A 25,321-nucleotide genomic window follows, 5' to 3' on the forward strand; every position below is an offset into this window, starting at 1 on the left:
GTATCTTCCAGCTTGGATTTAAGAATAAATTTATATAATTCAAGTGAGTCTGCAATAATCAATTTATTTTCATTGCCTGTAGCAGCAACGAAAGTCCGCAGTCGAAGTTTTTCCAGCTTGAAATTCTGCTCGTCAATTTCGTAGACTAGATTACATTCAGTGTTGTCTGGATCTAATAATATAGCCGGCGTTAGATATGCAAACTTATCCGTTAAATTCTGTAGCTGTTAAAAAAGGTTAACGAATTTTTACAATAACTATCTAACGAAGAAAACAGCTTTCGTCTCAACCCATTTTCACAAGACAAGTTAGCATCTCTAGTTCTGTCATTAAAAATATACTTTCTTGTTATGCACCTCCGAGGTTTTATGGACATTCCAAGTTCTTCACATATATCTTTTGCATAACCTACGGCGCCATTTGCCCATTACTCTATTTTCTCTGTCAATATCATCTGCAAAGCATTTACTTTCTAAGCGCACAATCTTATGTCAAGTCCCCTTGTTTGTAAATATTTTTTTGCATCATTCACTTCATGTAGCACCGGTTTCCACAGGCACAAAAAACAAAGAAAGGAAAAGGTGCCTCTTGCACTCCACCGCGTGTCTTGAACCCTTTTTAATCTTTTGCCTGTAGCTGCTATCAGAACTTCCCAACGATGTGTTGATGGGGGGAAAAAAAGAAAAGCAACGTTCTAAAGTGCCGAAAGAAGTTACTAAATCCACATCAACTGAGGCAGCGTGTAAACAATCTAGGTTTAACGAATGATTTGAGCAAGGTACAAATTCAGCTTTAGGGTCTATTTCTTGAATTCTTTGCTGAACTCCTGAATACTTTCCAGCCATAAGAGCAGCATTATCATATGCTTGGCCTCTACAGTTGCTTATATCTAGGCCATCAGCTTGAATCTTGTCCAAAATCATCTTTAAAATTTCTTCAGTAGTTTTGTCTTTAGTTTCAATAAAATCTATAAAAGATTCCATTACTTTTGCTTCCTGATTTTCAATTACAACGTATCTTAATACCTGACTTGTTTGAACTTTATGAGAAAGATCTGGAGTGCTGTCGAATAAAATTGAATAATACTTAGCCTTTTTTATTTGTCCGATGATATTTTGGCGAATGTTGGTTAAATTTAGCCGCCCCTAAAAAAGGCCGCCCAGGGCGGGCCGCGCCCGCTACGGAAAAATACGGAAAAAATACAAAACAAGTGATTGATGTGATCGTTCATGGGTAATCTTTCATTTTTCCGACTGTAATTAGACTGATAAATATGTAATATTGGTATTATATCTAATATGTTATGAAATTTCTATGAATCGAACAAAAGAATTTTATTTTTCTTCTCCGCGTAGCTGGAAAGAAGTAGAGTTCATACGCCTTAACAATAATAGCCATAGAACATTACGATGAACAAAATTAATGGTGGCATTAGATCCCCTGCTTATAAATAACTATGACTTATATCAGCAGAAGCAGTGACGATAAGAAAATCGAAAAATTCTCAGTCTCGCTGTATGAAAGAAAAACGACACAGCGTGAAAAATTAGAAAAATGGTATATGATATATGAAGATTATTATATATGTGGTTATAGTTTATACTGTTATAAAATTTTCTGATACTTCTTTTAACAAGATATGTATGTAACAACTATAAATCGACTACGTTTTGGGCATGCTTGCTATCCAAGTCATTTATATAAAATAAATGTGATTGAATACGATAATTGCAAACATTGCGGAAAGCGGGGTAATCTTGGTCATATCTTTTTTGAACGTACTAAGTTTCAGCAGCATTCAAACTCTCTCTATAAAAATTTAATAAAACTTGATATGCATGCACCATTCAATATCCAGTCTCTGCTGGCTGCAGTCTCACAACAAATACACAATATCATTATAGATTTCTTGTCAGATACACGCACGTTTCTATAAGATTTGTACGCGGGCATGTTATTTTTTATGATTTAAGTACAGATTTGCATCCTTTGTTATCATAAATGTTATATCACTTTATCAGAGATCCATTATTGTTTTTATTGTATTATTATTGTATTGTATTATTTACTGTATTACTATATTGTTTCTGTTTAATTTTGTATTAGGGATAGGATTGTATAATCTTTATTGCAACTGGCTGAATGACTAATGTCTATGCCATTAAAAACAAAAGAATGTGTGTACTTTGTACGCACGTAAGAAGTACGCAAATAAATGATTTCTGAACAATAATTGTTGCCAAAAATTTTAACTAAATACGCATTTTCTGAAAAAAATTATATAATAATATACTTACAATCATAAAATATATAAAAAATAAAAAAAAATAATAACTTGCATTGGGGATCGAACCCACTTCCCGTCGGTCGAAAATCAAAGTGCTTTCCCATTGCACCACTTTCTCGTATCTGTCATGTAGGAATATACACCAACTGAACGTTTACACCATAAACTTTTGACAGTTGTTTATTACTTATATGAATTAAATAAAATTAGTTTGATTTTTGTGGAATTAAAGGAATATTTTGTGGAATAACAATATATTAGGTAAATATTGGTAGAAAATTGATGGTAATTAAATTATGTAAATCAAAGCATTACATACTATTTTGGTAGGTTCATTTTAAATTTTCCAAATAGGTAGGTACCTATGTAATTTTTTATTGAAGTTATACTTCTTTACCGGCGATATGAGGGTGAATTTTTATATGTTAAAACCTATGATCCCGGCGCATGCACATTATAACTTTGTTCTGATTGGATGTTCAAATGACATGTCAAAAATTATTCAATATGGCGGCTGTGGTACAGCTGTAGTTTGATTATTTATGGTTGTTGCGCTTTAAAATTTGTGTGAAAAGAAACAACAAACAAAAGTTAGTTAATAGTTATACTGCCTTTCTAAATAGTTATCATATACCTATATTTTTGGACTTTTGGACTATTTTGGACAAGGAAAACTCATTCTGATTTGGTAAGTAGTTTTTATTATAATCATATTGTAATTATACATTTGGATTAGGTTGAAATACAGTAGAGCGTCGATTATCCGAACTAATTGGGGGACATAGGTGTTCGGAAAACCGATTTGTTCGGATAATCGAACTACAATATATTGATACATATTTATAGTCATACATATTTATCCACAAGTGAATAAAAGCCATATTTATATACCTACATATTTATTTATATCTTGATAATGACAACTAGCAACTAAACAAAAAAGTGCAGTTTTTGCAACAACATAATTATTTTTGGATAAAATATTGAAGAAAATTGAAGATATTTTAAGCGTCAATTACTAACGCTTGCTCGGTATTCGAGTGCGGGACGCGGGAGTCGATAGTTAGAATAAGCGGTCGTTCGGTTGATCGACATTCGGATAATCGACGCTCTACTGTGCATTTATATTCTCAAGAATGGGAATTTTAGAGAGAAATCCCAAATTAGATCCGATTTTTATTTTTAAATTATGATTTTTTGGCGTAGATTTATTTATCTAGTAGGTATGTAATGCTTTGATTTACATATTTAATTTGATTACCAACAAAACTTCTACCAATCTTCATCTAATATATTGTTTTCTTACTGTTTTGTTATATTTTAATATTTTCTTCCACAAAATTAAAACTACATAATTTAATTATATTCAAAACAACTGTCAAACAGTAAAAAGTTCAATTACCCTATTTTTCCACATGACAAATAATGTGGAATTGGACGAGTGAGTCTAGGCTTCGATTACAAATCAAAGCGCCCCGAAAGTCACGGGTTCGATTCCCGATGCAAGTTTTTATTTTTTTATTTATTTATGCATTTTATGATTGTAAGTATATTTGTTATATAATTTTTTTTCAGAAAATGCGTATTTAAAATTTTTGCCAACAATTATTATCGTTCAGAGATCATTTTTTCTTTGTGGCATTTTTCAATGTGTTTGTGTGCGTTTTATTCTTTTATTTTTTAAAATATTTGGTATTGCCTTAAAAATCACATAATATGTAGTAGAAGTATAACTTCTTACGTGCGTACAAAGTACACACACATTATTTTTAGGATACTGAAACATTTACAATAAGGTACGTACCTGTCGCTTTTAAAAACTATTTAAAAAGTCACTACAATTATAAACTTGCTTTTTTCTCTGCCATCACAACAATAAAAACTAATAAACACAACATTTGTTTATCCATAATCTCCATATTGAACAATTATTGACAGATGATTTTAACACCCAATCAGATCCCGTATAACGTTTGAGCGACTAATACCATATTGTCGGTGTGCGCATGCGCCCGGGAAAATAAAAATCCACCCTCGTGCCTAAAGAAGTAAAACTTCAAAAAAAAAACAAGATATGTAACGAGCATTTCCTCAAAGACCGAAAAGATGTGAATAATCACTTAGTTGTGCTTTGTGACATAATATTTTATATAGTTTTTTATTGGTGTAGATTTTGAAAATTTACTGTTAGTACATTTTCATAATTTATATTTTCTATGGTATTCATATAAAAGACAAAACCAAAATTATATGTTTACTACAAAAAGAAAAGAGACAGTTTTACTTCCATATCTAATGAAACAAGGGAATATCGTTGCGTCAGAATAACAAGGTCCTATCTGCAATTCTTGTCTAAGCTGAGATTTTTATGTAACTTGGTTTTATTTTATGTTCTTCACCTTAATATGATACTAGCACCGACATCTATTAACAGGTGGCTAAAATACGTAAGTTACAAGGTTCTATCTGAAAGAATTTTAAATGTTGATAAGTTAACAAGGTTTTACCTGACATAAAAATCAGTCAACTAAGTACACAAGTCCTATCTGCAAGAACTAAAAGTGTTTATAAGTTAACAATAAGACTTTATCAAATAACTTCAAGTTGTTTTATTATACATAAATTGTTAATAATATTATAAAAAAAAAAAATCAATGGAAAAATCCCAATAGTTGGCTGTATACCATAGTTTAAAAACCTATACAGAAGTAAAAACTTCAAATTGTATTTTGGTATAAAATAGTTTATTTAAAACTTCTAAAAGTCATCCACATGGATTGCAAAACGTTTTCGTTCTGAACAGAACATCTTCAGTGCATTCCGCAAAGTAGTTGTAACTAGCACACCAATGAAGGTGGTAACTTCAAAATATATGGCTTACATTATACCTTATGATAAAATATTATGACTACAAGTCGATGTTACTAGATTAAAATATGTATGTGCCTAAAGAGCAACATGCTTCCCTGCTCGAAAAGAATATTATAATAATTGTTAAACAAATGTATATGTGGAAGATAAACCTTTATTAAATAAGTTTAAATCATTTCTCAAATCAAAACCCCTTTGTATTAACTATTGTAAACTATTGTAAAGACTATAAATATACGAAGCAAGCTTTCAATCCTAATAGCAAATAATTAATATTGAAAAATATCAAAAATTACTAAAAGATTTTTAAATTGAAAACTTACTGGTAAGTTTTCAATTTAAAAATCTTTTAGTAATTTTTGATATTTTTCAATATTAATTATTTGCTATTAGGATTGAAAGCTTGCTTCGTATTTTTACGGCCAGATGGCGCTAGCCACCCATTACCATCATTTTGGCTGCAATATTTGGAAAAACATTTCGATGCGATTTGATTGGATTAAGGAGAACAGTGCCTACGTTCCTTCTGATGACGCTCCAATAAGAGCAGAAAATTGCAGTTAAAGGGACTGGCTGCACTCCTTATTCTAATTAAAAAGTAAGATTGTTTTTCCTTCGTATTGCAGCCGAATATATAAAAATGGTACACACATTTTTATTTTATTTTCTTATTACTCAGTAGAGTAACTATGGTGCATCTTTCAGTTCCTAGCCGGCTGCAGACGGGGGATTTGAATTGCAAAGTTTAGAATTCCTTCCCTATCGTCTTTACTGCAGCATCCATATGACTTGCAAATTGTAGAAGTCTTGGAGGTGTATACATGGGGATGTACCAGTAAGTTTTCAATTTAAAAATCTTTTAGTAATTTTTGATATTTTTCAATATTAATTATTTGCTATTAGGATTGAAAGCTTGCTTCGTATTTTTACGGCCAGATGGCGCTAGCCACCCATTACCATCATTTTGGCTGCAATATTTGGAAAAACATTTCGATGCGATTTGATTGGATTAAGGAGAACAGTGCCTACGTTCCCTCTGATGACGCTCCAATAAGAGCAGAAAATTGCAGTTAAAGGGACTGGCTGCACTCCTTATTCTAATTAAAAAGTAAGATTGTTTTTCCTTCGTATTGCAGCCGAATATATAAAAATGGTACACACATTTTTATTTTATTGTAAAGACATACAGGTGGCGATAATAGTAAAATAAATACATAACTTAGAAACTTTAAACAGTCGTAACTAAAAATTGCACCTGAGGCAGACAGAACTTATGTTTGGTTATTCCAATGCAACAATATAGTTTCGAGAGAATGGTCCATTTTACGTACTATCTAAGGGTTATTAGAGAAGAGAAAGTTCAGGAAGACTGGGAACTGAATGCCAGATTGGCTAAGAGAAATAAAAAAATGGGAACCTTTTCCAGGGTAAAATGGGAAGACCACGAAGGTCTCAGAAATGAAGAAGTTTTGGTTAGGAAGAAAAAATAATAAACAGGAGGAGAATGAAGAAGAATTGTGAGTCAATTTAGTAGGCAAGGAGCATATCTTGGTACTGGGGGTTGTTACCCCTGATGATGGGGTTGATTTAGTTGAAACACTATTTAGCAAAATATATTTATTTAGAACACTAAATAAGACAGTAACTAGTTGGTGGACAACGTGTCTGATCTAACCACGTCGTTGTCTGAATAATGAACAATCTCTCTTCTTTACTTTGTTTCTAATTGTTTTTTTATGATTGACTACACCTGAATGTGACCATTAAAATACTAATAGTAACATAATTGCTGACTCCATTGTTTTCAAAACGAGTGGGCTACATTGTAGAAGCAATGTCACCCATTTACGTAAAGTAAACAGTACATGTATATAATATTTGTTTGAGAGTTTTAAAAATTAAATCGATATGAAGTACTCTTATTTGTTGGATGCTAATATAAATACTGTACAAGCATGATTGGAAAGAAACCACTCCACTGGATACAATTGTTTTAATATAGTATTAAATTTTTGTAATATATAAATTGTATTTTTAGCCCTAGGCCTTCAAGGCCTGTTGAGCTTGTTAGATAACTAAATAATATTGTTTATTTCACTTTCCACTTCCATATAAAAACAAAGTTAATTACTATGTTTAAAATGTCTTGTGTGGTACAATGAAGTCGCTCTGATGAATTTCTGAGTGTGAAAAGAATCTTCTTTCTATAATCCGGTATGAATGACTACTAATATTTCTACGTAATTAAGTAGCTGAAGGTTCTAAATCCAAAGCAATATATATTGTTTTCAATATACGCTTACTATATAGGGTGAGGCAGATAAAGGGCCTATTAGAAATATCCCGAGAACTAAAGGCAACTGAATTATGAAAATTGGAATAAGGGGGTTTTAAAGACTGATCTATTTAATGAATATATTTTATCTATTGGGTACTTCCGGTTATACCGGAAGTTGCTTAACACTTCGTTTTTTTTAAATGGGACACCCTATATATTTTTACATTTTTGGATTCTCCTCGATTTCTTCTTTCTTAAAATATAAGATTTTGTAACATTATACGGGGTAGGTTAAAAGATAATTACGTTTTCTTATTAATTTTGTAGCAATATTTACACCCTGTAGGATTGTAGTAGTTTGACATAATAAACTCTATGTTTAAATGATTTTTAATATAGTCTACTATTATTATTAACAATTACTGGTATAGCTAAATTTTTAATACTAGTATACAGGGTGGGTCGAAACTCGAAATGAGTATTTTCTGAGTTTTCTTAAATGGAACACCCTATATTTTAGTATTGTAATGAAATGATATTTCATGGTACTTTTTTACTTCTTAAGCATTCCCTAGACCTAACTCCTTTAATTTGTGGTTAATTATTAATCGCACCAACAATCTTAACTTCCATGGTATTTTAATAGCTCAACCATTACTGGCAATTTTAAGTATCAGTCTAGATTAATATGTATTTATTTCCAAAAAATTATTTGTTATTGAATATTTTCACGGCCAACCTAATACAATTTCACGTATTTTGTGTTGCAATTAATGTTTGGCTTGAATCACCAATAACTCACAAATTAAAGCAGTTAGGTATAGGGAATGCTTAAGAAATTAAAAAGTACCATAAAATATCATTTCATTACAATACTAAAATATGGGGTGCTCCATATAATAATACTCAGAAAATAACCATTCCGAGTTTCGACCAACCCTGTATACTAAAATGAAAAATTTAACTATACCAATAATTTTTAACAATAGTAGACTATATTAAAAATCATTTGAACATAAATGGAGTTTATTATGTCAACCTACTGCAATCCTACAAGGTGTGAATATTGCTACGAAATTAATAAAAAAACGTAATTATCTTTTAACCTACCCTGTGTAATATTACAAAACCTTATGTTTCAAGAAAGAAGAAATCGAGGAGAATTCAAAAATGTAAAAATATATAGGGTGTCCCATTAAAATAAACCAATTTACAATTATTAACTTCTGGTATAACCGGAAGTAGCAAAGAGACCAAAATATTTTCATTAAATAGTTCACACTTCAAAACCCCTGCATTCCAATTTTCATGATTTTCTTACCTTTAGTTCTCGAGATATTTCTAATAAGCCCTTTATCTGCCTCACACTGTATATTTTCGTTGCAGAGTAAAACTGAAAGATCGCTGAACCTTCAAAAGCTGGAAAACTGTAGAGGGACACATTATCCTATGCAATGGAATAATGCGAAGGTTACTTTTGACAAGGCTTCAAAACAAAAAGTGCTCAGTGTTACGCTGCTGGTCAAGGAAGAAATTTCGACAGGCTTTTGGGTGAGTGTTGAAGACTTTTTAATTCAATCTAGTTTTATATAAAAGTGAGTTTAAAACATTAAACATTCGGTTAAATTGATCAATTTAGGTTTATATGCCAAAAGAAATGATTCAGGTACGAAATATTCAGAAAAATATCCTGTATCTGTAAAAGAGTACTTACCTTTACTGTTGCGCACAACAAATCATTAAGATCTAGGATATTTTGATAAAATACAATCATAAGATTATATATAAATACAGCTACAAAAACTGTTAACTATTCTGAACAACCAGATGAACAATATTTCTTCAATCATTGCTGTTTTGTACTTTACTTTTCTAGTACCTAATATTTACGTGTGTTTAAAGTTTTCCTTCACTTTATTAATTCACCTCGATCTAGGTATACCTCTCTTTTCCATTTTCATCAAATACTACACCCAAGTATATATGGCCGCCTTTTTAAAACCATAACTCTTACCACTTACAAACCTCACACTAAAATTTTCTTTTCTCTTCTTCATTCCTTTCTCCCACCCTCGTATTTTCTCTTCCTTTTATTTGTTTTCTCTTTTTCTTCCTGCCTTCTCCCACATGTGACATTAATAAGGTAGAGGGCCGAGTCGATTACAGCTTCTCTTATACTTCTTACTTTTTGGATGGTATTCATTTACTTTTAATCACATGATCTATCTGATTCATTGTCCTTCCATCTGGTGAGACCCACATACCTTTGTATGTCTCTTCTCGTTTTAGTTTTGTTCATTATGACCACCATGTATTTCTTCATCGAAAATCCAATATGTCATTGTAACCAATACTTTTAAAATAGTATTATCATGCTATATTTATACTCTCCAAGAAATTTACCACAGAAACTAACTTCTACTAACTAATTAACTAATTAGCTATAATTATTTAATTATACAATCACCGAAATTGTTGGATATACAGCTCAAATAGAAAACTTGGTGTAGTATGTTCTAGAGATCCACTATTTCGTTGGCAGTCGTTAACATCACCAGGGACGACAAAATAATACTAAAGGTATAATGGTAAAATTAGGTATTAAAAGGCAACTTGCTAGGTTGAGGTTGTTATGAAAGATATTTCATAAGTATATACAAAATACAAGCAGCATTATTTACAGCTAAATATAGCATTGAAATGAATGGTATTAAATAAAAAGATAGAGATATATAAATACTTAAAAATAAATAAGAATGATAAAAACCAATAAATAATAATATTTTAAAATTTATGTACATAGAAAAGTTTTAGAGACAATTATGTCAATATCACACCTCCGCTCAAAGAATGTCATAACTCAAAAAATTTTAAAATCGGTTTTATTGCACCATCAGTTTAGTTAATAAAACTAAAAAATCCTATCTCACAAAGTGCCACGTCTATGGGTCAAGTATTTATCGTTAGATGACACTAGTGTCATTATACGATTATCCAAAATCAACGACGTACCGAACACAAACAGTATCACATATCAACTTGTGCAAAGCATTTGTCCATCTAAGATATGTATAAAGCGTTGTTTGTCGAGTTAAGGCAGTATAATACGTGATTAATTTATTCAAAACAATCTGCTCATGTGCTCAAGAAAACTTATTTATCTTTATTTTTGCAGTATTCTCTGTTTGATGTTGTTACTTGTATTTAAACTTACATCATTAAAAAATATAAGTCTGTTGACCAGATAATAATAATGACATATATTCTGTACTGCAAGTGTCACGGTTTTAAATAATATTTCGTAGATTTTTCGTTATTTTATACGTATAGTGTCACAACTCAAATTTTTTTTTTAATATTTAATATACTTAATACTCTATTTTATAGAGCTTTAAAAACCATTGTAACTGACTAAAATAGTTATTATTCTAATTTTAATTGTTTTTGAATTAAACCCGAAAATGTTGTAGGACAAACTTTAAACGTCGTTCTCGAAACTTTGCTTTTTTGACTTATGACACTCTTTGAGAATAAATGATGCATAAATGATGAAACCTTAGACATTATCGTAGAATTGTTTAACATAGTGTACAAAACAGGCAACATACAAAAACAATGGTTACTCTCAACCTTTTGTGTTATCCCTAAAAATACAAACGCTAAAGATTGCAGTGAATACAGAACAATATCAATAATAAGTCACATTTTCCAATTATTCTTAAATATAATACATGGTCGTATAAATAAAAAACTAGAAGAAGGAATAGATGATAGTCAGTTTGGGTTCAGAAACGGGCTAGGAACCAGAGAGGCGTTATTTGCTTTTAATGTGTTAGCTCAAAGATGCATAGACATGAATGTGAATGTGCATGTTTGCTACGTTGATTTTGAGAAAGCTTTTGACAAACTAATACATGAAAAATTAGTCCAAATTCTAAAGACAAAAAACATAGACAAAAGGGACTTACGAATAATAACCAACCTTTACTGGAATCAAAGATCACAAATTGTAATAGATAACGAACCCAGTCCAGAAATTGAAATCAGGAGAGGAGCTGGGCAGGGATGTATTATGTCTCCATTACTCTTTAATGCATAGAGTAAAGCCATTTTTGAAGAAGCATTGCTATCTCAAAGTGAATGAATAATAATTAACGGAAGATCTATTAACAACATAAGATATGCAGGTGACACCATGATTATGGAAAGCTCTGCTGAACAACTCCAACTACTACTAAACAAAGCAAACAATTTCTGTGAAGAATATGGACTAAAAATGAATACAAAAAAGACCAAATACATTATAATAACTAAGAAAACAAACATACAAACAAGCATACAATTGGGAAATGTACCGATAGAAGGGGTTGATAAACACAAATACCTAGGAACCTGGATTTCAAAGAAAAATGATCAAACAACAGAAGTAAGGACCAGGATAGAAATAGCAAGAAATGCGTTTGTAAAAATGAAAACAGTTCTCTGCAACAAAGACCTTAACTTAGAACTGAGAGTAAGAACTTTGAGATGCTACGTGTTCTCGATACTACAATATGGATTTGAAAGCTGGACATTAAAGCAAGAACACATAAATAAGCTACAGTCATTTGAAATGTGGTGTTACAGAAGGATGCTTAGAATAGCATGGACACAGAAGAAAATGAACACGGAAGTATTGCGAGAAATGGGTAAAGAATGCGAAATAATAAACACAATAAAAATAAGAAAGTTACAATATCTGGGACACGTAATGAGGGGACCGCGACATGAAATGCTAAGACTGATAATACAGGGAACGATAAGAGGCGGAAGGAGTATAGGAAGAAGGAGAGTGCCGTGGTTGAAGAATTGAGAGACTGGTTTAAATGCAGTTCTATAGAACTCTTTAGAGCAGCTGTAGATAGAGTAAATATAGTGATGATGATATCCAACTTCCGATTAGGAGACGGCACTTGAGGAAGGAAGAACTCTTTGAGCGGAAATGCGATATGTTGTCAAGATATTGACAGAAAACCATATAAGGGTATAAGAGCGCGCTATATATATATATATATATATATATATATATATATATATATATATATATATATATATACATCCCGCTATCATTATGTCATCTTTTCATGTTGCAGTCATTTGGCATCACTAAGAAATACTATAATTTTCGAATTTTAATTCGTGTATGTTTGTTGAGCGCATTTTTTAATGCCCTGTATCGTTCTCAGTTTTCTAAAATGTTGATTTTAAAAATTTAAATTATATACAAAAATTTTTACACTTCACAGCCATTTTGACTTCCACCACATAAAAAAGTGTATTTGCGGTGTATTTGCCGTCAATCGATGTTGCCACGAGTTAAAAATATCAATCGTTTGAGGCCAGGTAGAAAAGGTATATTATAAACCATATAAAAGGTGGGTTCTTTATCTACCTGTTCGGCTAGATCGGCTGGTAAGGGTCCAAATATTTTACGAGTTGAATTGTGTTTATTTTATTTCATCTGCTAAATTATAATTTTCTCATAACGACTTAAAATATTTGTTTGAAAAATTAATTTTGGGTCATTCCATTTCAAATCACTCAATTTTGGAGCAAAAAAAAATTTGGACCTCTGATTTGTCTGAAAATTGGTATATAGCTTCTGCGGGACGTAAAAATAAGATATTTAAGGTCAAAAAATCTTCTTCTTCTTTTTTTCTCAAAATGTTATTTTATTCGATTTTACAGTGATTTGGTGTTTATTTATACAAATTTCCATTTTCTCTCGTAAAGTATCAATGGAAAACATAATATTTTAATAGAAGGGACTCAAAAATGTCATTATATGGCATTATAACAAGTTACTTTGATTCAAAACAAGCTTTTGATCAAATTTTATAGTATAGAAAACGTTAAAATACCGTTTTTTTTACATTTTTCACCATTCCCAAAATGCATCATAATCGATTTGGCTGAAAATTTTCCCACAGATAGACAAAACATAGGACTTTAAGTGGTCATAAGGATTTGAATTATATTACAATACCCAAAAAGTTACATGCAATATTATAGTCAAAAATATAGGCGTCTACTGTAAGTAAAATTAACTCGAAAATATCGACCTCACGACAAAAATTGTTAAAAAGAAATTGTAATAATTGTAAATACGATTTATTTGGAACAATTTCAGTTCCTTCCATTTTTGTCGAAAAGTTAAAAATGGCGGAGATATTGAGCAAAACAGGTTCTCCTTTAAAATCAAGATGGCCGCTAACGTAACGGAGGAATTCAGTCGCGATTTTAAATTTAGGCTACTATTGACTCCCCTAAAGATCAGAAAAATAAATTTTTGTGCAGCTTGGCATTCAAGGTCAAATGCTATCCCGACTGGACTAATACATACTTTTGAGTATGATATTACTGCATGTAACTTTTTTGGTATTATAATATATTTCAAATCCTTCTAACCACTTAAAGTCCTATCTTTTAGCTATCTGCGGGCAAATTTTTAGCCAAATCGATGATGATGTATTTTGGGAATGGACTTTACGACAGAAAATGCAAATTTGTTTAAATAAACACCAAATCACTGTAAAATCGCATAAAATAACATTTTGAGAAAAAAGAAGAAGAAGACCTTAAATATCTTCTTTTTACGTCCCGCAGAAGCTATATACCAATTTTCAGACAAATCGGAGATCCAAATTTTTTCGCCTAAGTGATTTGACATGGAATGTACCTTTTACATTTTCGTTTAATTTACTTACGGTTTTTGTTCAGAATTTTGAAGAAACGCTTGGTTTGACATAAAATTTGGGACACGCATAGCTAATATGTTAAAGAAAAAAAGTGATATTGTGCCGATATGTGCTTTTGATCTGGAGGTGAGTTTCGTACGTTATCGGGGATGAAAACAAATACGTTCAAATAAGTCCGGAATTGGATAAACTGACTAATTCTAAACAACTTCTATTTTATAGAATTTTTTCACTAATTCAATAATTTTAGAGATATTTGCGAGTGAATATGTTCATTTTTCAACAACAAAAAAACACGTTTTTAGACGGTTTTTCGCAAATAACTCAAAAAGTAGGTACCTACTTTATTGAAAAAAAATTAGCAAATAGCAAATATAGCTTATAGAAAAGTGTAAAAATGGTATATGTGTCAGGTCTGTAGACCCAGTAGAAGCAGAGTTATTGCTAAGCTTTGTTTTAAAACCAAGAGGAGTAGGTAAACTAAAAAGACATATTCACACCCAAGAAAGTCACTAGAAATATCTTCAGATACATCTTCTTTTTTGGTTGATCATATCGGCCTTTGACGGTAATATTGACTAAAAATCTAAAACTAAAAGGAATAACGCAGAAAATACAAAAATCGCTGATAAAATAAATAAACTAACCTATGAAATGCCAATAGTGTTAAAATTTTATAAATGTCATTATTGTCAAAATTTGATATGAGTAAAATTGCCTGAGGTTGTACCAATTACAAACAAGGTTTACGGCGCGGGAAATTTGAATTACTCTTAGTTTAAAAACAGACTATAATTAAAAATAACCTCTTATATGTCAAATTCCAAATCGAATATTTTAACGTGAAATAAAAAAAATGAAACACTTTTCTAGGAAAACTTATTACAACTTTTTTGAAGTGTTTAAGAAAACGTTTATTTTTATTTTTTTAAAAAGATTCTAGCAGCAAGAGTAAGCAAGTTACGCTCAAAATACAGTTGTTTCTTTTTTTTTGGTTAAAAATATCGTAAAAATCTCCCTCTAATTAACAGCCCAAATGGAATTAATCGTTACCACTTCACAAGTAACTTTATGTATTGTTTGTGTTTGTAAGTTTCATCAGTTCAAAGTGCTTATTTGCGAAAAAAATTTGGTTTTAAAGTAAATTTTAAATCTTTAATTTTGAAAAAAAAGACTTTTTTCAAAATAATTTAAAAATTATTAGTGATACCAAATATCTTAAAGAGTAAAAAATGTAGGTTTTGCTTTTTTAAATATTTGGGATTTTTTGATTTTCTGGAAGACAAAAATTGGTTAAGATATGGCTGTTTAAAATTTGCATATACATACTCGTGACTAGTGATTCGTTCGAGCCCTTTCAACAAACCCCCTTTCAAAAATAAGCATTTTTAACCAATGCAACTTACAGATCATATACAGGGTGTCCCCGAAAATAGTGCGTTCCTTAAAGGTATAGATAGAAAGCACAATGTAGAGCAAAAAATTCTTATAACATTTTCAGCCGTTTAAAACTTTTATAGAACAAAATTTGCTTAGAATTAGAATTAGTTAGTTTATCCACTCCCGGACTTATTTTGAACGTATGTTTTTTCACCCCCAAGAAGGGGTGAAATTCACATCCAGGACAAGAGAACATATCGGCATAATCTCACTTTTTTCTTTTTCATTTTAGCTACGTGTGTGCCAAATTTCATGTCAATCCAAGCGGTTCTTTAAAATCTGGAGGTTTTGCGATATTTTACCGTGAGTGAATGGAATAATTGCCGTTGTCACTTTTAGATAAGAAGTCATTATCACAATGACATAGTCAGGTTAACTGAATTATATAATTATTGTTTTTATCATTAAATGTGAAAACCTAGAATTATCCATGTCTGTGCGTCAATAAACACAACTCCTCTGTTAGTAGGACCGAAAGAATGACAAATAAGGTGTCAAATGAAAGCCTATAACCAAAATATGATATTACATGTGAGAAGTTTGACCTCGGACTGCCTGTTCCAGAGTTCCAACCGAAAGTACTGTTTTAAATTCGTCGAAATAGTACAAACTATTATTCAACGCGACTAAGAAAGACCAGAACAAATACATACTTCCGGTTTCATGCCTGTCTGTTCGTCCATGTCTGTCGGTGAACAAAATTCATCCGTCATATCAACTGACAAAAAGTTACACGAAGAGTTCAAATATCGACTGCCGGTTCAACTTCCGGTCACTTTGGGTGAAAAATTAGAACTTACGATGTCCAATTGCTTGTTACAATTTTTTTATAAGTGTTCTACTCTATCTATTCTGACTTTTTCTATAACTTACTTGGATCACATATAATTTAATACAGTTTTGATGTCAGGGTCTTCAAAATTTATGTGGTGAGTTCCAGTATATGATGAATGAAAAACGACTCCATAAGCAGAAGAAAAAAGTGTTCTTTAAAGTGTTCTCAAAACCTAAGACAATACATCGACTCACAAGAGCGTTGTGACAGTAGCAGAAATTCGTGTTGGGTTTCGAATTACTTCTCATACGGCTTACTCTCCTGACTTGGCCCCCTCCGATTATTAAGTGTTCCCAAATCTGAAGAAATGACTCGTAAATAAAAAAATCAGCTGAGATAATTGAAGAAAAAAATAACTATTTTTCAGAGCTTCCAGAATCGTATTATGCGCACGGCATCGACATAAAAAATTTGTAAAACCGTTAAAATCGCTGTATTGAACATATTGAATAAAATTAAGGAATTTTCATGAAAACATGTTTTTCATGAAAATATGTCTACTTTTATAGGACGCACTTCAGCAGTTCATAAAAAAAGCTTACAGACTTTCTAATGCTGTTTGCTAAATAGCAAAAATAACAAAACTTTTATTACTCATGAAGAAGATCAAGCAGCTAAATTTAAAGTAAAATCATTAGATGGCATATAAATAGATATGGAACAGAAGTTGATATCCACTTCTGAACCCACCTCAGAAGAAGTGGACGAAATAGAGTAATTGGGAGTCCTTCAAAGGTCACCTGAGCACTCAGAACCTAGTACCAGTACATGCAGCTGCGATAATATTAAAGAGAAATCCGACAAAAGAATTGAGAGGGAACTCTGGACCAAATATCAAAAACCAGTGTAACCTAACACTTCCAGCTTCATATTAATAATAGAAAATCACCGAAAGACAAATATGTAATGTAAAGAATTAATATCTCAATATTCCGGTCTACTAAACAATAACGACTGGCAAAACATAGTCTTTATTCAAGTCGTATATTCAAAAAATAAGAAAAGTAGAGTAATAAATGGATAATTAAAAATTGCGAGAAACACTGCAAGACCCGAAGACAAAAAAAAAACAAAAATTAATGTGCTAAATAAAAGTATTGATTCGTTACTGCAGAACTAGAACTGTTATATGGAGCTATACTAGTCTGGATCGGTGTAAATTAAATGAGAAAGAAAATAATATAATAAACACACTTTAAGAGCAGATAGAGAAAATATATGGATTATCAGAAGGTTCAAACGGCAGAATTATCAACGATAAACAAGAAAAAGTCAACGAGATAATGATTCTTTACCAACTGTTTTATTATAATTAGGGGTACGGAATAGATGCGACTTCGGCGAAATTTTTAACAAAAATGAGATAAATGTGAAATATGGAGTTTTTGTTTATTTCCGCAAAGTACCTGCAGGTGCTCAACTCGTCCGTAAATAAGTAGGTACTTAGTCACGTAGTAAATAAGGAATGGAAAGATTTTACGGAAGTCGGAAATTTTTCTATTGTACATAATTTTTAAAAGGTGTTTATTTTTCTAACACGTGTTGAAACAGAAGGAACTTTCATTGTTCATCATTAAATAGATAAAGATAAGATAAGGAATTGATATTTTTCAATGTTGATTCTTTGAGAAATATAAATAATCCGACTGTTGTTATCTGCATTTCGGTCTTTTGTATTGGTAAAAATCTAAGTAGGAATAAAAGTCGGCTAATTCTTATTTTCTAAACATATAAATTAGTCAAACAGGACAATCAGTGCTCATTCCGTCAATTTTTACTAAGAACATGGTCTATCAAAAAAGTTTTCATAGTAACATAAAGTTACTTAAAGTATCCCCTAAAATGGGACGCCCTAAAACAATTTTGAGTGATCGAGTCAAAGAATTTTCAACAGATGACCTATATCTGTGTGACACAAGACATAATTGCTACACAGTGCAGTTTTTCGTCATTTGCTAAAGCAGCATTACAAAGCATTTGGAGTCCAACGAACAGCGTAGACGCAGAACGATTCTTCAGCACATATAATATTGTAGTGACAGTGACAGATTCGAAGAACAGCTCTTAAAGAGTCGAATGTCGAAATTACAACGATGTTAGCTTTTAATTAATGTTTTCTGTTGTTTTACTCGTAGTTAAAAATAAATGCAAAATTTTGTAATTATAAAAAAAGTAAATGCGAAATTCATGTTTTTTATTTGCGAAAATTCCGTACCCCTAATTATAATTAGTTATAAAATAGCTTAAATGGGGAAAAGCTGTAAGCTTAGACCAAACACCAGTAGGGGGCATCCAATTAATTGAGTGAAAAAAATTAAATGTATAACAATATTCACTTCATTTACTGAAAAGGCATTGTCCCGCAAGAATGGTTGAAATCACAATTAATAGCCCTACAAAAAGACAAGCGCTTAAAAGTGATAAGACCATTGAACAATAAGCCTGTAAGCTACCTTTTACACACATGCTCAAAAATAATCCATAACGCAAGGATTGTTAGGAAATTCTTTTATAGACTTCAGGCAACAAATTCTCCTGATCATGTTTAAAAAACGTACGGAATGTACTAAATAAAAAAATATATTTATCATTTAAAAATATATACCCTTATACTATAACATAATTCTAACGTTGAATATATAATGCTTTCCTGTGGAGTGTACAAAGGATGGTCCTGTTTTTCCCGCACGCTGCCTTGTTTAGTCTTCTTTGTCGTTTAATTCGTTAAATTCTATCCTCTTATGTCACGGCTTCAGGAAGAAGTGGATATATGCAGTGAACGGGAGGCCTATGTCGAACAGTGAACGAAGGGGGCCTTTTCGCGTTTACCATGTAGAGAAGTCACCTGTCAAAAACTGGACGTATGTAATCGTATTCACTTTGTTAAATACTGTCACATAATATGTCATACACCTCTGTGCGTTAATCCATTTTATTTCTACAATTTTAAGGTGCTATTACATGCCGCCATTTTGATTTGTCTACAGTCGCATTCTGCCCGTTAAATCCCATCGTTTGAAGCGCTGTACGTCACGACTGGATCAATTGTAGCGAAGCTACATGACTAAGGCCCTTTTAAGATGTTGCTGTATTTGATTTTTCTGTGCCATTTTATATTATTTGTCAAGTACTATTATTTGAGGTGCTGTACATCACGATTGGACCAATAGGACCGTAGATACAAGACTAAGGCCCTTTTGACATGCTGCTGTACTTGATTTTTCTATGTCATTGTATTCTATTTGACAAATCCAGTTATTTGAGGTGCTGTACTCCACGATTGGACCAATAGGAGCGAAGATACGTAAATAAGGCCCTTTTTTCATGTTGCTGTATTTGATTATTCTGTGTCATTGTATTCTGTTCGTTAAACCCTATCATTTGAGGTGCTGTATGTCACGATTGGACCAATAGGACCGAAGATACATAACAAAGGCCCTTTTGACTTGTTGCTGTATTTGATTTGTTTGTGTCAAATTTGATTCTATTGGTCAAGTCCTATTACTTAAGATGCCGTACGTCACGATTGGACTAATAGGACCGAAGATACGCTACTAAGGCCCTTTTTACATGCTGTTGTATTTGATTTTTCTATGTCAATGTATTCTGTTTGTCAAATCCTATCATTTGAAGTGCTATATATCACGTTTGGTCTAACAGGACCGAAGATACATAACTAAGGCCCTTTTGACATGCTGCTGTGTTTGATTTTTCTGTGTCATTGTCTTCTATGATGCCTAAGGCATGTCTATGATATGCCTTATTTTTAAATAAAACAAGTAATTGGACTTCGTAAGTCCTAGCTTTTCACCCAAAGTAATCGAAAGTAGAACTGGAAGACAATATTTGAATTTTACGTGTAACTTTGCGTGGATTGATATACGAATTTACTAATTTTGAGTCATTTTTACTAAACTTTCACATTTGTCACCTCATTTGTAATTCTACCCGGTATAATGGCGGAGGAGTTATATTGGCGGTCGTACGGACCGACAGAAAGATTGCCTAGGTCAAATATCTCACCTTTAGTACCATCCTTGGATTATAAGCTTTCATTTGACACCTCATTTATCATTCTAGCTGGTATAATGATGGAAGAGTTATATTCGCGGTCGGACGGACCGACGGACAGACCGCCTAGGTCAAATATCTCACCTTTAGTACCATCCTTGGATCATAAGCTTTCATTTGACACCTCATTTATCATTCAAGCTGTTATAATGATGGAGGAGTTATATTCGCGGTCGTACGGACCGACGGAAAGACAGCCTAGGTCAAATATCTCACCTTTAGTACCATCCTTGGATTATAAGCTTTCATTTGACCTCATTTGTCATTCTACCTGGTATAATGATGGAGGAGTTATATTCGCGGTCGGACAGACCGCCAAGGTCAAAGATCTCACATTTAGTACCATCCTTGGATTTTTAGCTTTCATTGGACTCCTCATTTGTCATTCTACCTGGTATAATGACAGAGAAGTTATATTCGCGGTCGTACAGACCGACGGAAAGACAGCCTAGGTCAAATATCTCACCTTTAGTAAGATCCTTGGATCATAAGCTTTCATTTGACACCTCATTTATCATTCAAGCTGGTATAATGATGGAGGAGTTATATTCGCGGTCGTACGGACCGACGGAAAGACAGCCTAGGTCAAATATCTCACCTTTAGTACCATCCTTGGATTATAAGCTTTCATTTGACACCTCATTTGTCATTCTACCTGGTATAAAGACGTAGAAGTTATATTTGCGGTCGTACGGACCGACGGAAAGAAAGCCCAGGTCAAATATCTCACCTTTAGTACCATCCTTGGATCATAAGCTTTCATTTGACGCCTCATTTATCATTCTAGCTGGTATAATGATGGAGGAGTTATATACGCGGTCGGACGGACCGACGGACAGACCGCCTAGGTCAAATATCTCACCTTTAGTACCATCCTGGGATTATCAGCTTTCATTTGACACCTCCTTTGTCATTCTACCTGGTATAATGACAGAGAAGTTATATTCGCGGTCGTACGGACCGACGGAAAGACAGCCTAGGTCAAATATCTCACCTTTAGTACCATCCTTGGATCATAAGCTTTCATTTGACACCTCATTTGTAATTCTACCTGGTATAATGACGGAGAAGTTATATTCGCGGTCGTACGGACCGACGGAAAAACAACCTAGGTCAAAGATCTCACCTTTAGTACCATCCTTGAATCATAAGCTTTCATTTGACACCTCATTTGTCATTCTACCTGGTATAATGACGGGGAAGTTATACTCGCGGTCGTACGGACCGACGGAAAGGCAACCTAGGTCAAATATCTCACCTTTAGTACCATCCTTGGATCATAAGCTTTCATTAGACGCCTCATTTATTATTCTAGCTGGTATAATGATGGAGGAGTTATATTCGCGGTCGTACGGACCGACGGAAAGACAGCCTAGGTCAAATATCTCACCTTTAGTACCATCCTTGGATTATAAGCTTTCATTTGACACCTCATTTGTCATTCTACCTGGTATAAAGACGTAGAAGTTATATTTGCGGTCGTACGGACCGACGGAAAGAAAGCCTAGGTCAAATATCTCACCTTTAGTACCATCCTTGGATCATAAGCTTTCATTTGACGCCTCATTTATCATTCTAGCTGGTATAATGATGGAGGAGTTATATACGCGGTCGGACGGACCGACGGACAGACCGCCTAGGTCAAATATCTCACCTTTAGTACCATCCTGGGATTATCAGCTTTCATTTGACACCTCCTTTGTCATTCTACCTGGTATAATGACAGAGAAGTTATATTCGCGGTCGTACGGACCGACGGAAAGACAGCCTAGGTCAAATATCTCACCTTTAGTACCATCCTTGGATCATAAGCTTTCATTTGACACCTCATTTGTAATTCTACCTGGTATAATGACGGAGAAGTTATATTCGCGGTCGTACGGACCGACGGAAAAACAACCTAGGTCAAAGATCTCACCTTTAGTACCATCCTTGAATCATAAGCTTTCATTTGACACCTCATTTGTCATTCTACCTGGTATAATGACGGAGAAGTTATACTCGCGGTCGTACGGACCGACGGAAAGACAGCCTAGGTCAAATATCTCACCTTTAGTACCATCCTTGGATCATAAGCTTTCATTAGACGCCTCATTTATTATTCTAGCTGGTATAATGATGGAGGAGTTATATTCGCGGTCGGACGGACCGACGGAAAGACAGCCTAGGTCAAATATCTCACCTTCAGTACCATCCTTGGATTATAAGCTTTCATTTGACACCTCATTTGTCATTCTACCTGGTATAATGACGGAGGAGTTATATTCGCCGGACCGTTATATTATATTCGTCGTACGGACCGACGGAAAGACAGCCTAGGTCAAATATCTCACCTTTAGTACCATCCTTGGATTATAAGCTTTCATTTGACACCTCATTTGTCATTCTACCTGGTATAATGATGGAGGAGGTATATTCGCGGTCGGACAGACCGACGGACAGACCGCCAAGGTCAAATATATCACCTTTAGTACCATCCTTGTAATATCAGCTTTCTGTTGACACCTCATTTGTCATTCTAGCTGGTATATTGACGGAGGAGTTGTGATTACAGGCAGACGGACGGACAGACGGACGTGGATAATACAAAGTTTTCACATTTTTTCAAAATTGGGTGAAAACAACATGATGCCAGAATGATTTGTTGATGAAAATAATATATACATTCTCAAATTGCCTATTTTTCGGTGTGGATAATATTGTATTCAACAGTGATGCCAAATTTCTGATGCCAAAATGATTGATAATGAAAGTGGGATATACGTTTTCATGTATATAGCGGCAGCGACAAAACGGTAAAACACTGAACTAAATGTATATAATATTTTCACTGTACCATCATTTTGGACTCAAACATTTTATGTAATAAACTTATATAACTTAGTAAGGGATAAACAAAGAAAGCTGATATATTAAAGTAACATCAAGAAATCAAATCTCTAACTACCGAGTTGATTAGACTTCTGGTAACAAGTGCAGGAAAAAAGTTATTGAGGTAGTGTAAAGTGGCATCAATATACAGATGCCACTTTGCAAGACGATGCCAAATCGATGGTAAATGCATAATGTATCGATGCCAAATTGATAGTAGGATGTATATATATATATATATATATATATATATATATATATATATATATATATATATATATATATTGTATTTTGTCTACATGAAACATCTTTGACAACAACCTCAACCTAGTAAATTGCTTTTTAATACCGACCTAGTTTCACTATTCTACCTTTAATACTATTTTAGTACGCCTGATGATATTAGCGACTCCTAACGAAATATTGGATATTATGTAGAAAGTAGTACACTGAGTCTTCTGTTTCAGCTGTCTACCCAATAATTTTGGTGATTCTATATATATACACATATAGGTTGATTTGTATATCCTCGGTTGCCCTATTTATTAAAACAATATTGATGCAATTTTATTAATAAATAATATCAATATTTTTCTCATTTAAATTATATTGCGATTTATACAAAAGTGGAATGAATTAATAATTTTCGCCACATTTATATTTCAAATCGCAAAATCTAGTGTTGCTTTAATATAAATTACTTTTTAAAATTAATCCATACAATATTAAATGCCATTTGTGTTAAACAATATTTATTATGATGAAATTTCGTTCGAAGCAATTTAGAGTTAGCTTTTTGTACTAAATTAGCGGAAAGGTCATGTATTTCGTACAACACATTTCACCTTATTAATATTATTCATGAAAATTTATAACTTTCTATATTGATTTCTATTCTTATTTATGCAGTTTTTTAAACAAGAACCATTTAGACTTTTCATGCCAATCTTCAATTATTTTCAATATTTGTCACAGGAAAAGGCCACTATCAATTGCTGGAGCAACAATAAGTGGATGTAGTAAAAAGTAAAGAAACACTTGATAACAAACTATTTTGGGCAATATGAGGATTCAACCATAATCACTAATGGAGAAAGAATCATTCCCGTATGCAAACAATTAAACTAAAAATTACAAAATAATTCTTCCAACATAAAAAGATTCACCACAATGCATGCGAAAGAGCTACACTTATAAGTTCAACTATCGATTTCTCTATAATACGACAAACAATGACAGAAGTGGAATAAGAAATGTTATAGTTGAAAGTGGAGCCAATTCTAAAACAACAGAGATTACGATTTGTTTATGATAATGTATTGATAAAATAAACATTTAACGTTGGAACAGCTCTAGACCAGAGCGCATCTGTAAAAATATTGGTACATTTGGACGTTGAGAGGTGACTCAAATCTTTTTGCAGAAATTGCTTGAAAATAACTCAAATAATAATATTTGAGTTATCCTCCCTCTCAAAAAGGTCCGGAACATTGTTTAAATAATGAAAATGTCAAAAAATGAAGGAAAAATTCGATTTTTTTCTTCGTTTTTTGATTATAACTTTAAAAGTATTCATTTTCGAGAAAAGTTGTATTGACATAAAAGTTGCGTAATTAAATTTGATATAATATAGAATTAGTTGAATATTTAAAAAATAGTCACCTTTGTTGCAAAATAGCAATAATTGCGAAAAAACCATACAAAAACAAGTATTGGCATTTTACGTTTTTCAACCATTTATGCTACACTTAGCACCTTCATATTTTACCCAGAAAAACTTTATAATACAGTAAAACAATACTGTAAATTTCATTAAGAGCGGTTTAATAGATTTTGCAAAAAAAAAATTGAAATCCAGCTTTCGCAAAAAAAATTCATTTTTCAAAATGTTACAGGACTGAAACTAAAGCAGATAGTAAGTTGAATTTTTT

The 25,321-nt window shown here is 32.5% G+C and overlaps 1 protein-coding gene across 1 annotated transcript in view; it reads left to right on the forward strand.

Moving 5' to 3' along the window:
• Positions 1–25,321, forward strand: part of LOC126880518 (uncharacterized) — a 152,708-nt gene that overhangs the window by 58,940 nt on the left and 68,447 nt on the right. Inside the window, exon 2 of the mRNA XM_050644416.1 lies at positions 8,823–8,987. Coding sequence (XP_050500373.1) covers positions 8,823–8,987 — 165 coding nt within the window. The remainder of the gene's footprint in view (positions 1–8,822; positions 8,988–25,321) is intronic.

This window comes from Diabrotica virgifera, chromosome 2 (genome assembly GCF_917563875.1).
Source record: "Diabrotica virgifera virgifera chromosome 2, PGI_DIABVI_V3a".
Classification (NCBI taxonomy): Eukaryota; Metazoa; Arthropoda; class Insecta; order Coleoptera; family Chrysomelidae; genus Diabrotica; species Diabrotica virgifera.